General features: G+C 43.2%; 1 protein-coding gene across 2 annotated transcripts in view; it reads left to right on the top strand.

The window, feature by feature from the left end:
• Positions 1-19,309, top strand: part of edar (ectodysplasin A receptor) — a 33,954-nt gene extending 14,645 nt beyond the window's left edge. The window contains exons 4-12 of one of the 2 annotated variants that reach the window (XM_035522954.1): positions 2,471-2,652; positions 4,305-4,390; positions 7,405-7,488; positions 7,668-7,793; positions 8,312-8,386; positions 12,551-12,623; positions 14,250-14,433; positions 15,309-15,369; positions 17,165-19,309. In XM_035522954.1, the coding sequence (XP_035378847.1) occupies positions 2,471-2,652; positions 4,305-4,390; positions 7,405-7,488; positions 7,668-7,793; positions 8,312-8,386; positions 12,551-12,623; positions 14,250-14,433; positions 15,309-15,369; positions 17,165-17,508 (1,215 nt within the window). In that variant the 3' untranslated portion in view covers positions 17,509-19,309. The remainder of the gene's footprint in view (positions 1-2,470; positions 2,653-4,304; positions 4,391-7,404; positions 7,489-7,667; positions 7,794-8,311; positions 8,387-12,550; positions 12,624-14,249; positions 14,434-15,308; positions 15,370-17,164) is intronic. The other variant, XM_035522955.1, reaches the window with a different exon arrangement.
• The last annotated feature ends 2,830 nt before the right edge of the window (positions 19,310-22,139 follow it).

Here is a 22,139-nt window from a genome sequence, read left to right as displayed (position 1 = left end):
GCTCAGCAGAAGGGTCTGCGCCGTGTTGCTTTTGTAGAAGATCCCGGGTCAGCCTCCTCTTCCTTGTCTCACTCAGGCGCCCCAGCAATCCCTGGAACGCTAAAGTTGAACACCACATAAAAGAAGAGAATCGTGCAGCAGAGCCAGGCAGACGGGCTGTGTTCACCAGGGTGGTGTAGCCAGACGAACACATGGTTTATACGCAAGCTGAGATCTGCTGTGTCCACACCAGGCTTCAGGTTTCTGCCACGGTTTATATCTGTGTGGGCAAAAATGCACCTGTAAATGTGAAGTGTTAGGAAGCCACCCTTTTAAGGTGGGTGAGATTCATATTCGAACATACTCCCTAGTATTTTCTCAGGTTGTAGTGTAAAGGCATCCGTTTGCGAAATCAAAGTTTGCACAATTCTTTCTGATGCACTTCAGGTCTGCTGGTGCTTTTGTTTCTGAGCAGCCTGTAGACTGGACCCCAAAAAACATGGCATGGTTGAAACTTAATCCCAGCCATGACATAGCGATGCTTACTCAGCACCCTGCTGTGTTACCATCTACAGGTCCTGCTGGCTCTTCAAATGGCCTACATGACTTAACAATATATAAGCAATTATGTCTTTTTTATATGCAATTATGTCTCTTTTATATGAACAAATCACACTGACAATGTATTCAGAAAAAAACACCACCACATTGACAAACAAAATCTAATGGAAAAAAGTAAAAAAGCTCCAGCTTGGCGACCAGAGAAGGACCTTGTTCTAATAAAGGCTTACAAGCATGTTAATCATGTTGTATTGTTCCCTCCATGCTTCGAGAGAGACAGAGAGAGAGACAGAGAGAGAGACAGAGAGAGAGAGAGAGAGAGAGAGAGACAGAGAGACAGAGACAGACAGAGAGAGAGAGAGAGACAGAGAGAGAGAGACAGAGACAGACAGAGAGAGAGAGAGAGAGAGAGAGGAGGCTGGGGAGATCTCTCTCGCTAAACAGGAGAATACTGACACGGAGATTCCCAATGGAGGTGCACTGAGGGGAAATGAAGAGGAGTGGAAGTTTAAACAGGACCACATGCTCGGTGCCAACCACTTCCCAAGCTGTCAACTAGCTCAGCTCAGCCGGGACGCAGCCTTGTTTTGTGTTTAGGCTATAGAGCAGATTAGATTGATTCAGCCTGTTACTGGACGGCAAACTTCAAAGACATTTACCTTTGCACACCCAAGGCTCAGGCGGATCGTTAGTTATTATCTTAATTGCACCAGCGATTTTGATGAGCTGATAGAAAGATGGAGCTGATGGTGAAAATAAAAATAAACCACTACTTAAAAAATAAATAAATAATAATAATAATAAAAATACATTTGTTTATTTGTTTGCATCTTTGTTTTGCCTTCAAAGGCCCAAAATTACAAAAGAAAATCTCTTTATTATAATACAACAGGGATGACTGGAATAAAACTTGCATAATTGAAGTTTTGCTTGCTTATTGCCTAGTTCTTCTTAACTGCAGCCAGATATACGCTACAAGCCAAAAGTTTCAAAAACAATGCTAACTTTGTAAAAACAAACCATTTTTTTCAAGTAAGGGACAGTCTTAATAATGTAATCAACAGTAAAGTCTTTTAATAGAAACATTTTTCATCTAAATTGTTTTTATTTACTTTGACATAAATTCTGCATTCATCATTATGTTGTCTAGTAGCTTTTTTAGTAGCACCTTGACATCATTCTGACATCATTCTGCTTCTGTCCTCTTCAGCCTATCCTTGTTGATTGACTGATTCATCATGCAGATATCTGAGTTTACAAGTATGTTACGGATTGTTTTTCTGTTCCATAGTAAAGTTCATTTCATAGAATCACTGTGCACCCCATTTTATGGCTGCAGTATAATAGTGTTTGGAGAAAAGTCTCTATCTGGTCATGGGAGTAATTATACCAAAATGCTTTAGTAATAAGTAGACGTTCGCTGTGAACCAGCAGTCTGGATTCAATCACTCCAGGGACTGGGCTGGTGTGAGCTGTCAGTCAGTGTGATTAACAAAGGTAGTAGGATTGGAGGAGGGGAAGCCACTTGTTACACACGTGGTCCTCCCCTCCACGCCAGAGACAGCATACATTGGTGAGAGTGGTCCCTATACCCCGTGCACAGCTCAGTGAAGACTGATGAAAGTTACGTGCAGAAGAAAACATCGTTTCAGTTCAGGCATCGTTTGAACGGACCAGCCAGCGGTGCTACGTGATTCATTTGCTAGTAAGTTAAATAATGCAGAATGTACAATGGGACCAGTCATTCGTTGGTTATGAATGACACAGTATCGTGACCAGAAGCATAACCAAATGTGTTTTGCATTCACCAGACGCCTTGGAAAATCGCCGCATGCAGAAGATCAGTCATCGCTGTGGCGTGGCGTAGAAACGGCCTGCCCTGTTTCCCTCACTAGCCGTCATGCAGCGCGTGTGCTGTGTTTGTTTTCAGAACTGCGCCTACGGCATCAAGGATGAAGACTACGACTGCATGCCGTGTCCACCGGGCAAGTTCTCCAAGGGCAAGTACGAGATCTGCCGGCGGCACAAGGACTGCGACTCACTGTACAGGGCCACGGTGCTGACACCAGGAACCGCGGAGAGCGACGCCGAGTGCGGACCATGCCTGCCGGGGTTAGCGATGCTACGCCTGCACACACACGCACACATCACTGCACTCTCCACGCCTTACACAGCAGCATTACTGTTTTAGAATATATAACACTACTGCACACTGGCCTGGTGACGATCATGACAATAATAATAATGTTTTGTTTTCATAGTGCTCATCTTGGACGCATTTGCAGAATATATGTATGTAAATGTGAAATTGCCTGCAATGGTAACAAAAGGCTATTATATAATGTGTGAAATAGCTATGGCTGAAGCACAGAATAAATGAAAGCATTTTGTGATGCAGTGTTTGGTGGTTCTTTAAGAAGATCATTACTGATGCATATAGAGGCAGTGAGAAGTGTGGTGCTAAATCAGGCTCTGATGTATGGACCACCCTGCAGCCCAGTCTGTTCCCTCCCCGCCCCGCCCCTCCTACTGCCACACTAATGTCCCAAAATTGGTCACAGCACTGCTCATCTCAGCAGATATGTCTCCTCAAAGAGCATCATGGAAACAATGAGCGAGATAAACTGTTACAGAGTTGCTCTCTCCATCTCTCTCTCTCTCTCTCTCTCTCTCTCTCTCTCACACACACGCACTCACACACACACGTACACACACTCTCACACACACACACGCACACACACACACACTCACACGCACTCACACTCACACACACACACACGGGTCCATATACACTTGCTAAAGGACTCTAACATGAGTTGGACTAGTGGTATACTGTGCCCACTTAAAGAGGAAGGTCTGGTTTCAATCACTTTTAATGTAAATATACAAAGTGCTGGTTTTTAGGAGAACATTACTGAGTGTATTTAATATAGTCCACTAGTAGTAGTCTCCAACCGATTATACTGATTTCTCCCCTTTTTCTCTTTTTCTGAGGGGATGAATGGCGAGGCAAAAAAACATGCTATTGCCTTTCAGTACTTTCATAAAACATCCTAAATCAAGAGGTTCGGCTTAGTGGGCACAGAAATGTCGCAGGGCAACCTTGACTATATTGTATTCTGATTCTATTTCATCTGTTTGAATTGAAATGAGCATCTGATGAGTGACCAAGTGAGAAAGTGATCCGGGCATTACATGCTTACACTCCCTTAGACAGGAGCCTGAGCTACAGTGGCAGGGCTTTCACAGGGTCTTCTCTGATTATACATCAGGAGCACTGCAGTGAACAAAAAGGAAGGCTAAAAAAACAGAAACAAAAGCTGCTTTTCTGGGAGCAGTCTGGTCTTTCAGGTGGACAGACCCAGAGCTAGCTTTTAGAGGGAGGCCATTATACTTTTGTATTTCTGTTACTCTCTCTTTCCCTCTTTGTTGAGTTATTCTTCAGTGATCATGCACACACACTTATGAAGCTTTATTAACTGCTGAAGAGTTTGCCTCCTGGGAGGACGAATCTGATACTACTAATAATCTGCAGCACAAGGACGAAAGTCACTTAAATGCTCTTAGTTACAAATATTAGTAATGTTGGGCTCAAAGTTGATGAATATATTGTGTGGGTGATTGGTAATTATAAAAGAATATATGCAATATGTTTTTATCATAAACTCTAGCACAGACAGATGAGTCTAAAGCGGAAAATAAATTAGTAACTTAATATTACAATAAAACATCTAAAAGTTTGCATATTATTGCTTCTCTGTCAGGTACTACATCTTGGAGAACAGGCCTCGGAATATCTACGGCATGGTGTGTCACTCCTGTCAGAATGCACCACGCAACACGAAAGAGTGTAAGGGAACTTTCCCTGAGGCCCTGCCTCCTGGGCTGGGATGATCCGTCCCATTTCTCTCCCAAACCCTTCCCTGTATTTTCCGCTCCATCTCCCATCCTCCACTGTCTCCTCCACTCCATCTGCGCCTTATTCCTGATCCTTCCCTCCGCCTCTACTTCTGTGTGTGAAGATGCGCTACTCGAGCTGAGTAATATGGCCTCACACAGAGCCTGCTACAGTCGGCAAGGTACGTTTAAAGCCAAAGAGGAAACGCACCGCTGTTGGACGAGAAGGTCCTTTCATTGCTGTAAACCCCAGCCCCAGAAAGGACCCAGGCTGCCTGGAGTGCATCAGCGTCCACGCCGATGAATATTTCTAGATTTATTTTTCCTTGCCTTGGCTGGGGTTTGGTGTTTGGCAGGTTGTTCCTAACATCATTGACTTGCCTATTAAGAGTGCATACCTGAAGCATGGAGGCTATGGAATGAACCGCACATTGGCACAAGGCAGAGATCCCATGTACCTCCCCGAGGAGGCGAGACCGAAGCATTCAGCACGCTCAGCGTCACTTAGAGCTGTTCAGCTTCTGCCACTGACCACTTTCTTGACTCACTAGACAGTAAGCCAGCTGATTTTATCCTAAGTTTAATAAACCTGCTTATTTTATCCTGGGTTTAATAAGACTACTGATTTTATCCTGAGTTTAATAAGACCACTGATTTTATCCAGATTTTTGAGTTTTGGCTTTGGCTAAAATTAATAAAATTTAAGTTAATTACATTTATGGGAATTAATCTATAAATCTAGACTTTAAACCAGATATTAAAATGATGTTTATATATTTAAGAGGAACATTTTTACTCTGAAAGTGCAGTATGACACATGGTCTTGATTAGTTTGATCCCACGCGGTTTACTGAGAAACCAAAGGGAGCATGACATCAGATTGTTAAATGACATGATTAGCTCCTGCGACTTATCAGATGACGGAAAAAAAGAAAAGAGAGACACGCGGCATGTGTGGTGTGTATCTTTAGATACAGTCTTCTTTCCTCACACTGGTTTTACCAAAGTAAAACCAGAAAGCTGAGGTCAGGCACATTGCTCGGAAAAGCCACCCTATGGATGGGCTGGATTATTAAAAGATGGCACAGAACAACAACCAGCTGTTTGGCAAGCATCTTGCCATGTACAGAGCCCTTCAACATGATGCATTAGCCCAGGTATTGTTTATAAAGTCAGGCATTATATCAGCTTGAGATCAGAGGCTTCCCTTTGACTGATCAAAATGATCATTCAGTTTAAGTGTCATGTTACATATGCAAATGCAATGTATTTGTATTGTTGTATTAATAGTCCTTTTACGGAGCTGCAACGATGAATCCTGTTTCTCACGCCACAGGACCAGTGGAGCAGAGCTTTTTAAAGCAGCTCTGGGTTTCAGGCAGGGAGAACCGGTAGAAATGAGGGAGGCGGGACTTAAACATTTTACTGACAAATCTTGAACCAATCCGTGAATGCAACTAATGTAAAACTATGTAGTGGAGTCACTTGTTTTTGGGTTAAAGACGAGCTAGCACTTGCCAGGTAATCTGCAAATTACACTTGCCCACAGCACAGTTTGTCTCTAGCAATTAAAAGTTTGGAGGGTATAAAAAGATTATTAGCTTGCTTCTGCTTGCCAAGAAATTCAAACAAATGTCTCCTGTCTGCTCTGCTGTCCACCGATTCTGAAAAGCATCATAGACATGGCGGACTTTGACAGCCCACAAGTGCCAGCAGTACCAGCAGAAGGGTTAGCATCCATCCCTGTTATCCACCATGTTCACCATGTTCATGTTCACCATGAAATGCTCCTACAGTGCCATCAGCCCTATCGAGGGCATGAGCTCAATTTGACGAATTTGAAAGGGCACTGAGTATATTGCTCTGTTGTAACAGGAGGTGGTATAACATTCAGGGTTAGTGCTAGTCAGTGAGGAAGCTGAGATCAGGCTTAGCTTGGTCTGATCACTTCTCCATTCACCTGTCCACATGTGGCTCAGCTCCGGAAAAGCAGAGGGAGATTTGCAGACAACCAGCTAAGAGCATCCAGCAACAAGAAAGTCTCTGCTGCTCAATGGCTGGAATTCACCAAAGAGGAACTTCACAAGCAAGTCCTTTTTTTTAAATCAGAGGAGTCATGAGGCATTTAATCCTCATTGCCTAAACCTAATAAACACTGAGTACAAAAAACACACACACATGTCTTTTTGGGACATTTCCTACTGAAACTTTCTGAGAGGACAGTTCTCATCCCATGACTCATCTTTATTCAGAATTGTGGACCATATCATGTGGAGACATATCATGCTCTGAAGCTGTGTGAATCCTGAGTGCTGAACATGTTAAACTAAAGCTGCATTGTTGTGGCTCAGTACTGGGAGAGGCAGAGTGACGTGTTTGGTCAGGTGTTTTTTAAAGGGTGCTGCATTAATTCACCTTTTTTAATGATCAGTTCAGTATTTTTACAAGCTAGTTAGGTGGTGTGAACTTTTTTAAGTGACAATAAAACTGTCAAAATTTAAAATAAGTGTTTATTAGGTTGAACAAAACTAAGATAATTACTCTTATCTTTCAACTATGACTGCAATACAGTAGAAGAAAGTATTTTAAATAAGTTCACAAACATTTTGAATGGCATCAAAATAGCAATATGGATTAATGTATTTATGCTGGATCAATAGAATCACATCACAGGAATTAAAATATCTACATCGATCAAAACTGGTGTAATTGTTACACTTGTACTGATATTTGTACTGCTCTGTATTGTGTAGCAATCCAGTTACGAGGCTGTTTCCTTCAGCAATCTGAACATGGCTTCTCCTTTTTCTGCATCTGTCATTCCCCTTTATCAGACTCTTCCACTTTATTAGACGCTCCCACTTAATCAAACACATTCACTTAATCAGACACTTTATGAGACGCTTCCAGTTAATCTGACTCTTATCTTTTATCAGCAGCTCTGAAATCATTGTTGACCTTTTCCAGGCATGCGGACCGCACCCGTGTCATCTGGACGTGCCCCGGGAATATCCGCCACCAGCACAACCATTTTTCCTCATGCCGAAAAAGGTACGCCACTCTAGAAACAAGTGATTTGCCTGCTAGGGAAATCCGAATGTTGAGTGCATCCATCAGCACTTGCATAACCTGTAGTATCATACAGCACTTCAGTCAGAACTACATCTGTGATAAACCATCTTCCTCATATGTACAGCTGGATGCTGAACTGCCATGTGCTTGTGTCACAGATCCAACTGGGCAGGGTCACCTAGCAACAGCCCTCATCATTGCCATGTCAACCATTTTCATCATGGCCATCGCCATAGTGATGATCATCATGTTCTATATCCTGAAGACTAAACCAAGTGGGCAAGGTGTGTCAGGGTCCCTGAGCTTAGTCTGTCCACAGCTCAGTCCTCAGCCTTTTTCAGGCCTTACACAAACTATCTGATAAGTCCAAATAACGTTCGTACATTTGATTTAAAATCCAGCTTTATTACCCAGAGTCTTTAATGTAATAAGTGATTTGCGTCAACTTATATTAGCTCACTTGGATCTAATTTAGCATATATTAGATCTACCGTGAGCCATGGTCTAAGTAATACCATAATAAGTAAGAGCAGATGGGTATTGGATGGTGGTCTTGCAACTTGAGACGCTTCTTTAAGTGTATGAGTAACCATACACACAGACATAACCACACACATACACCCAAGGGACTAGGGACCACCGTTTGGACAGATCTGGACTAGGTTTACAGATATTTGTCCTGGTTTTCAATATCATCCTCCTTTCTACTGACATTAAATAGAAACAGCAGTGTTTGAGAGACTGAGAGGAAGTTTGAAATTGTTTGCATAGAAAAGACTCATTGATTGCCTTTTTGCCCTAGCATGCTGTTCTGGGCAGATTGTGAAGACGATGGAGGCTCCAACAAACAAGCAAGAGGAGAAAAAGGAGGTGCAGGGTAAGAGAAGCAGCGTCTGCACACTTCTCTCATGGGCCTGTCCTCCGCGACATTGAGCGTGCTGCCCTCTTTCATGGACAGCCAGAGAAGCTGTTCAGAGGGGAACACTGTGTAGTGAGTATAGCAGAGTTTGCACTGAGTATAGCAGAGTGTGTAGTGAGTATAGCAGAGTGTGCAGTGAGTATAGCAGAATGTAGTGAGTATAGCAGTGTGTGTAGTGAGTATAGCAAAATGTGTAGTGAGTCTAGCAGAGTTTGTACTGAGTATAGCAGTGTGTAGTGAGTCTAGCAGAATGTGCAGTGAGTATAGCAGATTATATAGTGATTATAGCAGTGTGTGTAGTGAGTATGGCAGAGTGTGCTGTGAGAATAGCAGAGTGGAATGCTGTGTAGTGAGTATGGCAGAGTGTGTAGTGAGTATTGCAGAGTGTGTAGGGAGTATTGCAGAGTGTGTAGTGAGTATGGCAGAGTGTGTAGGGAGTATTGCAGAGTGTGTAGTGAGTATGGCAGAGTGTGTAGTGAGTATTGCAGAGTGTGTAGTGAGTATGGCAGAGTGTGTAGGGAGTATTGCAGAGTGTGTAGTGAGTATGGCAGAGTGTGTAGGGAGTATTGCAGAGTGTAGTGAGTATGGCAGAGTGTGTAGGGAGTATGGCAGAGTGTGTAGTGAGTATGGCAGAGTGTGTAGGGAGTATTGCAGAGTGTGTAGTGAGTATGGCAGAGTGTGTAGTGAGTATTGCAGAGTGTGTAGGGAGTATGGCAGAGTGTGTAGTGAGTATGGCAGAGTGTGTAGTGAGTATGGCAGAGTGTGTAGTGAGTATGGCAGAGTGTGTAGTGAGTATGGCAGAGTGTGTAGGGAGTATGGCAGAGTGTGTAGGGAGTATTGCAGAGTGTGTAGTGAGTATGGCAGAGTGTGTAGTGAGTATTGCAGAGTGTGTAGTGAGTATGGCAGAGTGTGTAGTGAGTATGGCAGAGTGTGTAGTGAGTATTGCAGAGTGGAATTCTGGGTCTGAGCTCTCGCCGCAGGCCATAAACTGGCAAAGTATAATGGGGTCATTTTTAAGAGCTTCTAGAAGATCTGCCTCAAAATGTGTAGATATGACTTCAGCAGTTATTCTCACAGGGATTATAGTCTTTATCTGTCAGTTTGTGATGAAGGGTTAAAAACAGCTAACTATTATAAGGGAAATGTAAAGGATGGGGGATGTGCTTGCAATGATATGTGAATAAAGGCCATTTGAGTCAAAAGTGTGAGAGAAATCATGAGGGGTGGTGTAAAACGTTCTCTGTGTCCCTAAGAAGATTAACATTTTCAATGTATCTTATCCATTTACGACTAAAAGGTCTGAGGATGTATTTAGAGCAGGTGAGAGAACATATTATTAACTGGCAGCTAGAAGTCAAGTCAAATCAAATGTATTTATATAGCACTTTTTACAACAGATATTGTGACAAAGCAGCTTTACAAATGAAAAACTCCCTAGATCATGAGAGATCTAGCTATGGCATCACAGCTAAAAGGAAAGAGCCAGAAGGAAACACAGGCGTGAGGGCACCCTGGAACATCAGCATTTTGCCGTTCTCAGTCAACAAACTTGAGTGACAAAAGAGAAGTGAAGTAACAGCATCATACCATCCCAGTTTACCATAACTCTCAATGCCCATGGACCCCCATATCTACACCTTTACCTAAGATGGTAGGTAGTTAATAAAATGCCTGACTGTATAGACAGGTTTTCAGCCTAGCCTTAAATATGGAGACTGTGTTTGAGTCTCAAACATTTATAGGAAGGTTATTCCATAGTGTGGGAGCATTACAGGAAAAGGCTTTGCCCCCTGTGGTAGATTTTCTTATTCCTGGTACTAGAAAAGAGCACCTTTTGATCTAAGCAGACGTGGTGGATCATAATGCACTAGGAGTTCTCTAAGGGGCGAAACCATTCAGTATTTTGTAGGTTATTAGATGTATTTTATAATCAATATGAAATTTTACTGGGAGCCAATGTAAAGTAGCTAAGATAGGAGTGATGTTATCAAATGATCCAGTTCCAGTAAGAACTCTGGCTGCTGCATTTTGAACTAGCTGGAGCTTGTTTAGGCACTTAATGGTACAGCCAGATAGGAAGGTATTACAGAAGTCCAATCATGAACTGATAAATGCATCGACTAGCTTTTCTACATCATGTGAAGGTGGAGAAATGCAGTCCTAGAAATATTTACACGAGCTTCGAATGACAGACTGGGATCCATACTCACACTAAGATCTTTAATAGAGAAGATGTGATTGGGAGACCATTGAGGTTCATTAAGTAATTAGAGAGTGATGTCCTAGCTGTCTGTGGGCCTAATGGAAGCACTTTTGTTTTGTCAGGATTAAGTGAGAGAAAATTTCTCAACATCAAGGGTCTGGCATCCTTTATGCATTCCTCAGTAATACTAAGATGATATGTCCCCTGGTTAGGCTGAGACATATAGCTGAGTATCATCAGCGTAGCAATGGAAACTAGCACAGTGTTTATGTATAATATCACCTAGAGGTAGCATATATAAAGAAAAAAGCAGGGGCCCTAGAACAGATGGGACACCATAGCTAACCTTGTTGTATGCTGAAAAGTCTCCATTTATGTTAACAAACTGGTAGTGAACAGCTAGATAAAATTTAAACCAGGAAAGGGCTATTCCCCTAATCCCAAGTTTATCTAGTAGAATGTTGTGATCTATAGTGTCAAATGCTGCACTCAGATCAACCACTATAAGCAAAGAGACATAACCCTGGTCAGAAGCCAACTACAGGTCATTAACTAGTTTAATCAGTGCTGTCTCTGTACTATGATGAGGCCTAAACCCTGACTGAAAGACTTCATGCAGCTGTTTCTGATTCAGGTATGATCTTAGCTGCTGAGCTATAGCGTTTTTTGGACCTTGGAAATAAATAGAGGGTTTGATCTCCTTAGGCCACACCTTCCTTCATTACACAAATACACATCACCTGATGTGCTTAAATCCAATAAGCATTCAAGTTTATACAGCTTGGAGTTGGAAAATATGCATAAAAATGATGATATGGTGAAAATACTCTTGCCTAATAATTGTGCACACAGTGTACAGCCGGGGACATCAGGGTAGTGGGAGTAGCCATGACAGCTGAGACGGGTTGAGGGTCCCATATGAGTATTTCAGTTTTTTGGCTTATTAAAAAACTTGATGAGGTCTTTCTTCCTGAGGTCATTGAATGTCATTTTTGCTGACATGCACAATAATTTTATTTACCATCTGGTGGTTGGCAAGTATATTTGGAAGATTCTCATTTATATTAGAAACTGTTGTACTGGAAGGGCAGCGACTTACAAAATACACAAGCATGGGCCACATTAAAGAAGTTGAAGTGAACGTCTGTCATTTTGAAGGCTCTCATCCCCCTAAGGTCTCATTTTCAGTTCAAGTTGTTTGAACACACATAATTCACTCTAAATAATCTGCACACTGAAATGAAACATCAGTATTTCGTCGTGTTTTCCACAGGCAGTGCAGAGCCTGTATCACCTCCCCAGAGCCTGGTCATTACTGCCTGCTCAAACGCAGGCCCTTCACTCGCCACATTTAAACGTTTAAATGACTGGGTGGATTTAATCCACTGGCTACATTTTTTTCCCCCTCAAATATGCATACACAACTGCCTGCCATTCACTGGAAAGTCATGCTCACTGACAGATGTTAGGAGCGTAGCTGGGAGCATGTTGAGCTGATCCTTCAGATGAGTGGCATCACTGTTGGGCGGCTCTGCCAATGCAGGCCTCCGTTGAGGGTGATTAACGGCCTTGTTTCCTGTTCAGCTGGCCCTGGGCGCAACGCTCATCCTGCTCTTCACCGCCAGCACCGTCGGCTCATTGAATGAAACGATAGCCGCTTGCTTTGTTGGGCTGACAGCCCAGTGTCACTGCAAAACTTTCCGACCACCTTTTATCAAGTCCGGACAGGGTTATTACCTTGTGCTGAAATTTTGAATGTGCTGCCAAATATATATTAGGTCAAACTAATATATATATATATATATATTCTGTCCTAATCCAGATTTCATTGTTTGTTTGTTTTTTGTTGTTGTTGTTTTATTGTTGCTGTTTATTATTAACAAATGAAAAGCTTGCAAATCCCACGTTTGCCCTTTCAGAGAACGTGGTGATCTTCTCTGAGAAGGATGAGTTCGACAAGATGAAGCCGCCTCCTACAAAAACAGTAAAAAGGTAAGACAAGAAAAAGAAACACTATGTCTACTCTGGAGTGAAAAAGACCACTACGCATACTATTAACACTTAGTGAATAAAGGCCTTTACACTACTCTAAACACTTGGTGAAAAAGATCTTTATTTAATACACTTAGGATAATGAAAAAAAAACTCTTTGCACTCCCTACCTGATGTTCTCATAAGTGAAAACAATTATGAGGTGATGGTGTTGTCAAAGTCTCTAGGATACAAACACGTTGCAAATATGACAGGAAAAGAGAGCAAGTACAGACTGCTGCAGATTAAGAAAGGCCTCAAAGAGCTGTTGTTGTTTTTTTATCAGATTTTCAGCTCGACATTCTACCGGTAATTAAGTCACCACAGAACAAGTTCCAGCAGTTGGTCTGGCTGCTCGCTCTTTCACTGGAATACAGAGTGCGAGGTGCTCTGTGAACGTGTGAACGTGAGTGTGAAGGCGTCTGTGCCACTCAGATGGGCATGGCATGGAAAAACCAAGCTCACTTGAAGGTTTTTTGGTTTTTTTTAGGCTGTTTAATAAACCTTCTGTTTTTTTTCCCTCTTCACCTGCGTCTGATGTGAGTGGGATGATGTAGTTCGACATAAATGTGCCCAGCGGCTGCAGACTTCAGAGATGTTCGTTTTTCACAAACATAATCAGCAATTATGAGCCCTCTTAGTCAAAACCCACCAGGAGAAAGCAGCTCTGATCAAAAACAAGAAGACAGCATTTTGCTGCTAATCCTTTTCTCGTGCCTATTATACAGAAACAAAGGGTGGCTGCCTACTAGCAACCTGCCATGCCCTGGGTAAGTCTTTACCTAAAGACTTACCCAGCCAACTCCAACTCAGAAGCGAATACAACCCTTAAACTAACCCAGACCCAAAGTTAAGTGCTAAAGTACACAGCTACACGTGTAATCTACAGTTACAGTGCTAAAGTTTCTAAATCAGGTCCCAAACCTCCCATGCCTACACAAAAAGCCAGGAGAAAGGTGGGGCCACCTTGCGAGCAGCCAGTGTTTGAGGCTTAAGAGAGTTTACACAGGGCAGCAGACATCCCCTCTCCCCCACGCCGAGAGGATGAGTGGCGTAGCAAAGCTGCATGCCAGAGGATGTGCTAATGCACCCGGCGCTTTGGCAGCCCCACACAGGGATTGGGTGTCTGCGGAACAATGATGTTCTGTTAGCACCTCTGAGGCACCTCAGAGGACAGAGACGAGTGCTGTGAAGTTTAGTGCAGAGATCGCCCAGCTACGTGCTACAAATAGGAGGCTCATCACTGCCCTGGGGGTAAAGTAAAGATCAATTTAAAATGGTGTGTTTCAAGTTAGAAGTTAGCGCAATTCTTGAGTTTCTGGGTGTATGTTGTGGTTGTATTTCACTCCAGAGACTTCAGTGCTGAAGCTGCAGTTATATGATAGCGTGCAGACAAAAGGTCACTTCCTATGTGGTATAGTTACGTTAATGTCTCACTACAGTATAGAATTAAAACTTTTGTTCCCACTTGTCATACATAATATGCTGGCAGTGGGTTTATCTTTACCCGACTGGCAGAGCTGGAACAGATGACATGACGCTGACAGAGCCTAAAACCTTTAACCGTTGCTCCATCCATGTGCGCAGTGAAAACGACGCGTCCTCAGAGAATGAGCAGCTGCTAAGTCGCAGCATGGATAGCGACGAGGAGGCAGCGCAGGAGAAGCAGGGGGCCACGGATCTCTGTCTCCTGTCCCTCGTCCACCTCACCAGAGACAAGACCTGCTCCAGCAACACCATCAACAACAACTACACCAGCAGAGCCATGGGGGTGAGCACATACACCGACACTGAACGCGCACACATACATACGCCTACACACACACACGCACGCACGCACACACACACACACGCACGCACGCACACACACACACTCTCACACACACACACACACACACACTCGCACACACACACACACGCACACACACGCACGCACGCACACACACGCACACACACACGCACGCACGCACACACACGCGCACACACGCACGCACACATACATACGCCTACACACACTCGCACAAACACACGCACACACACACACACGCACACACACACGCACACACACGCACACACACACACACGCACACACACGCACGCACACACACACACACGCACGCACGCACGCACACACACGCGCACACACGCACGCACACATACATACGCCTACACACACTCGCACAAACACACGCACACACACACACACACACACACACACACACACACACACACACACACGCACACACACACACACACGCACGCACACACACACACACACACATACATACGCCTACACACGTGCGCGCGCACACACAATCCCTCCATACGTATACACTGCATACATTCTATTTTAACCTGGCTGCAATTTCCAAGTTCACCAAAAACTCTTTTTGATGTATTGGTTGAATTCTGATATGCCTCATTAAAATGAAACAAACCCTGTTTCACACAGAAAGTCGATTAACACAAGAACTACATCAAACACAAGAGCGACATCAATATTGGAACTACATTAAAAGACCAGTTCTGTATAACCAGTTATATAATGGTGGTTCTGTCCTTACAGTCTACTGTGTGATGCTGGCTCAGGTTTCCTTTCCTGCACTGTGACTCATTTCAACTTTTTGTCTTTCGCTCTTGCTGCAGATTCACAGTCGGAGGAAAAAAATCCTAGACTTCTACACAAAAGCCTGCAGCGTGTCTGAGGGTGAGTCCTTCCTTCACACCACAGCAGGGCGTAACACTCAGACAACAGACCTATCACAGCCATAATACCAACTAATGAGATTCTAGTTGCTACGTCTCAGTCGAGCCTTTATATCTTTTCGGAAAAAATACTATCAGATAACTTGTAAATGTAATCCCACAATTTCAATCAGCACAACTCCAGTAGCTAAGCAGACAATGGCAGTCTTTCTACACTTCTCAGAGAAGTTTAAAAAAGTGTTTTGTTTAGTTTTTTCCTTTAAATATGCAAGAAAAGTGCAGCGTGAGGGGTCAGCAACCATACTGCCTTCTGTGCCTGCGGATACAGATCACTGATCACTCTCAGCACCACTGACATCTGTCCTCCATCTCAGTACATCAGCACGTTTCGAAAGACACTTTTCCATGGAGACATGCGTCTGTGTTTCGCTTGATGTTTTGACAGCAAAATGAATGCCACCTGTACTTAGCACTGCTCAGAATTACCCCTGAACTTTCAAAGACTGGGATAATGCCGCCGCAGATGTCTTTTAGTGTTGGTTCGGATTGTCTGACCATCTCAATTTTAAGGGGACACATCCAACTGACAGTGGGTTCTGAAAGTCTTCATGAATGCAAAATCTAGACCCAGCTAAGGTCAGGTTTCTGACTTGGAGACCAGTTAATCAAAACACATGCCCCACACCGAGTCGTAACAGGGCTGACAGAGCAAAAGAAAAAACCTCAAAATATTTTCAGATATTTGCTCCACAAACAGGAGACCATCAGAGTTTGTCCAACAAATATGCACACAACAGTATGCCAAGGCTAAAACCACACCCATCATCCTTAAATGCAGATTATGTTTACATATGTTTACATGTTTATAGCTGGAGCTCTGGGATCGGCATGTTTGGCCTATCTGTGTGAGTGCTTTATGCAACAGTTGGAAAACTGAGTATGCCAAAATGGCTCTAGAGTCTGGAAACCTTCACCTTACAGTATGCTTCAACAGAGCCATATTTGAAAGTATTTATTCTCTATATTCTGTTTTTTGGGGGTATTTTGTTTCTTTCTTTCTTTGTTTTTGCCAAACTATAACTAATCCTCGCAATCAGTTTAGAAAATACATTTTCCTACAAATCTACTTGTTTGCAGTTTGTGTAAACCATAAGGTTTGGCCGCTGCTGTTTCAGTCTAGCAGTAGAGTCTGGCCCTGGCTGACCGCCACGCTTATTCTACTTCTTGTTACATTTTGTCAGATATTAAGCCCAGGAGCAGATGCTTTTAAAGCCAGCAACCTTCAGATTTTAAAACTACAGCATATCACTGCTAAGTGTCTCACGTATAACCTGGCAGACACCCAGTTAGAGTCACTGCGGGTAAGTCCCCTGTTCCTTTCTCTTGGGAATGTGGCCTGTTGCATCCACACAGTTCACTGGCCACAGATGGCACATGACACAGCTGAGATGCAAACCTGTGGAGTGTTTGCACTTCCTCAGGGTGCAGCTTGGAAGAATTACATTTGAGCGGCTCATCGGTCTTCTGCTTTTTCTTCTGCTCTTTGTTTCTCTTTTGCTTTTTTGAGTCAGTGAATGTGTCTTTTTTCCCCGATGCTAAACAACATTCCCACTTGCGAAAACAAAATGATCAAATCATACGATGTTTTTTGAGTGGGTTTTAAAGTGGCAGGTATTTCTAGAGCTCGGCGGCTCCACTATGCTCATGTCCTTGTCTGAGCTGCTGCTGACATTGTGTTAAGGGTTTTGTCTTTTGGACACTTTGAGGACGTGAGCCACGCGCATGTATCTTTGCAGGCCTGAGTCCCACAGAGCTCCCGTTTGACTGCCTGGAGCGGACGAGCCGCATGCTGAGCGCCACCTACAGTGCGGACAAGGCGGTGGTGAAGACGTGGAGGCACCTGGCCGAGAGCTTCGGGCTGAAGCGCGATGAGATCGGAGGCATGACGGACGCCATGCAGCTCTTCGACCGTGTCAGCACGGCCGGCTATAGCATCCCCGACCTGCTCACCCGCCTGGTGCAGATTGAGAGGCTGGACGCCGTCGAGGCCCTCTGCTTCGATATCCTGGGGGGGCCTGAGGGTGGGGTTCCCCCCTCCAGCCACCAACCAACCTTCTCCTCCCGCTGCGCCAGCGTGTGAGAAGCAACCCCTTTTCCCTCACTCCGAATCGCATGAAGAATGCCAGTCCTCCAGGGGCGGCGCCGCTGACTGAGGTTCTTGTGTAGCTCCCTCCCACAGAACCCTGTGTGGGGCATTTTTCACTGCATGCCTGTGACTGATAGGACAGAGATCAAACGGCATATTGCCGGTGAAAACTGCAGTCAGCCCGGGTTCGTAATGGAATTGGACACCCTATTCAAATTTGAGATGAAGAGTACAATTGGTTTATTTTCATTTTACTTCTTTCAAAACTTAACAACCCTTGTAATCTTTCCGATTGTCAGGTTAAAAAAAAAACAAATTGTTTTGCGCTGGACGCTCCTATTATATTTCATGAACTGACTTGTAGTTGTTGTCATTGGACTGAAGATTTCTTTTGCAGTGATACGATTTTAGTAAACTCATCTTGGCTGCCACGGCTGCCGGTGTGGGTCCCAGGTGTTCAGAGCACACTGCTCTTTTTATGTGTTTGAAAACACTTAGAAAGTCCAGCACCTCACACAGGCATCTGACCTGTCCAAGCATGATTCATACAGCTGTATTCTGTACTCTAATGTGAAATGCATGTGAATAGACTGAAACTACCATGCATATTTAACCTTACTAACAAACTCAGAATATGACCTGAATTATATTGAAAGAACAACGAGATTGTCATACAATCCGGCACTGACGGCAGTGTGAGAGCAGGTTCCAAACACGTGCCTAGCTGTGCATGGCCCCGCCTAACCTTCCACACTCCCTGGGGGAGCTGCTGCCGTTGGTTCTGATTGGCTGGAATTGCGGTTTAACAACTCAGAGTGTAAAGTGCCTGTGATTTCCAGCACCTCATTTACTATCAAGACCAAGTGGAAAAGCCATAAAGCCACCAGCAGTAAGCAGAAGGGAGTTGTGTAAGTGGTTAATTGTGTACAGAAGGTAGAAATGAAGCAGGAATGGGGCTGGGCACTGTGGTCCAGCACAAGCTTACAGGCTCACTGTGGTCCAGCACAAGCTTACAGGCTCACTGTGGTCCAGCACAAGCTTACAGGCTCACTGTGGTCCAGTACAGGCTTGCAGGCTCACTGTGGTCCAGTACAGGCTTACAGGCTCACTGTGGTCCAGCACAAGACTAAAGGCTTACTGTGGTCCAACAGGGGCGTATAGGCTCACTGTAGTCCAGCAGGGGCTTACAGCTCACTGTGGTCCAGCAGGGGCTTACAGGCTCACTGTGGTCCAGCAGGGGCTTACAGGCATGCTGTGGTCCAGCACAAGCTTACAGACTTAATTTCAGCTGGAGGCCACTCCGTAATGTCTCCGTAATAAGCTCTGGGTGACATCTAGACTTCATGTGTGCTGCTGCTGTGTTTTGGGGAGATATGCGGTGAGATGGGTTTAGAGCATTTCTGAGATCACAGTTTAACTTGGAGACAATGATGGATGAGTGTGATCCAACAGGGGCAGAACTGGTACTGCCTAAAGATTTTGTCTACATGTACAACGTTTAACTTCTTAGCGTGTATTCATTTATTTCGTTTTTAGAATTGTTTGACAGCAAGATCAAGCTGAACTCTGGAAGAAAGGATGTAGAAAGCTATGAAAAACATCTGGTTTTGATCAGTAACCAACATCTGTACAGACCCGCTCAACTTACCTCATTAGCATATTTTATGACAAAGTAAAGGTTTAGGAAAAAGCAGAGGTAAATACAACTCTTACCGCAAAGGAGTGTATATATAACTTATTACTGTACATATGCACTATGTTAAGAATTACCAATAAAATGATAAAATTCAGAAAATGGTTTTGCTGATTATTCTATTTACTTTTACATATAGAGATTTTGGGACCCTTAATGAAGAGAAAAAAAATGTCATTAACTTGTAAAAGGTGCTTTTCTTTACATAAGCATTATTGGAATCCCCATTTTCAGCATTTGGTGCGTTACAGATCACAGCACTCAGTCTTGTGCAGAGAGGGTGAGAGGAGGTGATCTGTTCAGATTCTCCACACTACCATTCCTGAGAGCATACTGGCCACTGCAAAATACTGACCATTCAGTATAATCCTGAAAGGCCTGCTTTCACATCAAACTGATCTTGGACTAATAATTTGTTGGCCTCTATCACTCAACTGAGTGAAAATGTTTACACAAACTTATTTCTGTGGGACACACAAAAGTATTGAAGTCAGTGGTGCAGTTTGACTAATACAGTTTATCTGATACATTGAATTTCATTGGACAAATAATCTCAATTGCACTAATCAATTGTTATTGATTTTACTGTCTTGTTCAGTCTGAACCAACCATATTAAACCACAAAGTATTAAATTCTGGTTTTAATGTGTGGTGTCTGTACACATGATATTTTAGAACTGGTATATTATCATATAACACTAAATACAATTTCCAAAACAACTGTCCAGGGAGATGAGCACATAAATCAGAATGAGATATTTGAGTTGTGCAGCTGTGATCAGAGCGTAATGCAAATGCCATTTGCGGTGGTTTACCGCTACGCACACTGAGCTGATGGTGCAGGGAGAGAGAGAGTGTGTGTGTGTGTGTGTGAGAGAGAGAGAGAGAGAGAGAGAGAGAGAGAGAGAGAGAGTGTGTGAGAGAGAGAGAGAGAGAGAGAGAGAATGAGAATGAGAATATGTTCCATCATGAGTTGTTAGCACCACAAACACTGATGAAAACAAGCTGCTCCGCTAGTCCTTACGTGCACATACTTATCAACCGGTCATCTTTAGGAGATCTGTCACTAAGGTATTCATGATTGTAAAATATTCTGACAGGCTTTTCCAGAAGAGCTCCTTCCAGAAGAGGGAGAGCATAGCAATAAAAAGAAGCTGCTTTCAAAGCGCTCCACACCAGGGAGCAAAATTACAACCAGCCTGTGAGAAAGCCAGGAATGGGTGTCCGTGAAGAGCGTACTCACTCATCCATGTTCCTCCCTCCTCGCTGCATATCACTTAGCAGTAATGCACTGACTCTTGTACCAAGTACTCAGCTTCTATTTGTGCCAAGAATTGCAACTTATGAAACAATCCAGCCCACCACGCTACATCAGCAGGGCCATGTCTCTGATCTGCGCCATCTTCAAGAAAAGAGCTGTCAAGCCCGATACGGTCCAGGCTGGAGCAACCTTCTTCAGATTTCAAACAGGGTTTTTCTTTCCCCCCCCCCCCCCCCTCCCCCCTGTTTTTTAATGGTAATCCCAGTCATTGAGAAGTTGGAGTCTGACAGGCACCTGAGGGCAAGCGCTAAGATCATGTCATTAGCTCTCAGTGCTCAGAGATGAAGAACAGAAGTCACATTACGCAGGGCCAATCCACAGCTGCTCCACCCATAGGAGGTAAAGTGGTGCATAATGTCAGCCATATCTACCCCACCCCCCACTCCACCACCAGAGGTCAATTCAGCTCAAAACATGTACTGCTAGTTTGAGAGGATTAAAAACAACTGCTGAAATGTTTAACTTTTGTAAGGCTTCTGAAAACAATGTTTTATGAACAAACTAGCTTGCACAGGCAATGCAGGTATCTAATGTTAGCATAGCAGACCAGCGTATTTTGCAATGAGTATGATAGACTACAGTGGAAGAGTAAATTACTCATAATCATCAATCAAATTCAGACAAATGCAGGAAACTGTTTATATTTTGTCAGCCAAAGTATGTAGTGCCATCCAGTGAAGACACAGAGGAGCAAAGAGCCGCTTCTTTGGAGATTCCTCAATGATTGAGTTTTATCGACCATTAGATCCAGTCACTGAGCCCCTGCTGGTGCACAGGAAATTATTCTTTGCTTTTAACTTCTGTCAAGATCAATGCCAAGACAGACTGGATACAAAACATTTTCAGTAATGTAGTGCTCAGCATCCCTCTCAACCATATTATACATTACTTTAGTCCAAAACAAAGATAATGTGTAACTTAAAAGCTTACACACACTTATTACACCATTCTTAATATATATAGAATTCACTTGTCATACATTATCACCCACAAATTTCTGCATCTTTTTACATAGATATTTTGTTTAGTATTGTAGTATTGTACATATTGTATTGCAGAGTGGTTCTCAGTGTATAAATGAGAAATCTAGATTTTATAAATCATTTTAAAGAAGTTCAAATAAATCAAATCACATTTATTTATATAGTGCTTTTTACAACAGAGGTTGTCACAAAGCATCTTTACAAATGTCTAAGTCCAAGTCCCCAGAGAACAAGCAAAGGTCAAGAATGGCAAGGAAAAACTAGAGCACGAGGAAGAAACCTTGAGAGGAACCAGGACTCAAAGGGAGGGCCATCCTCCTCTGGCCGACAACGGTCACTAAATAACATTATGAAGGTTAAGAACTTCACTTGTTGTTTTGGTTCAACAGTATATGATATTTTGTGTCTTTCATGTTCTTCAAATATATGATCAAATACCTTGAGCGTTGTTGTACAGCATTGTTGTTGTACGTAAGCACTGGTGTATTGGATGTTGTATTTGATGTGATCATAACAGAAACAAGATTGCCTAATTTCTTTCCTATTAGAAAAAAATGTTCCTCTGAAATAGTAAATAACTTTTTAATGAATGTGGCTGGACAAAAGTATAAACAGCAGTTTTCAAGGC

The sequence above is a fragment of the Electrophorus electricus genome, chromosome 25, assembly GCF_013358815.1.
Source record: "Electrophorus electricus isolate fEleEle1 chromosome 25, fEleEle1.pri, whole genome shotgun sequence".
Lineage (NCBI taxonomy): Eukaryota > Metazoa > Chordata > Actinopteri > Gymnotiformes > Gymnotidae > Electrophorus > Electrophorus electricus.
This window is presented reverse-complemented; position numbering and strand designations above follow the sequence as displayed.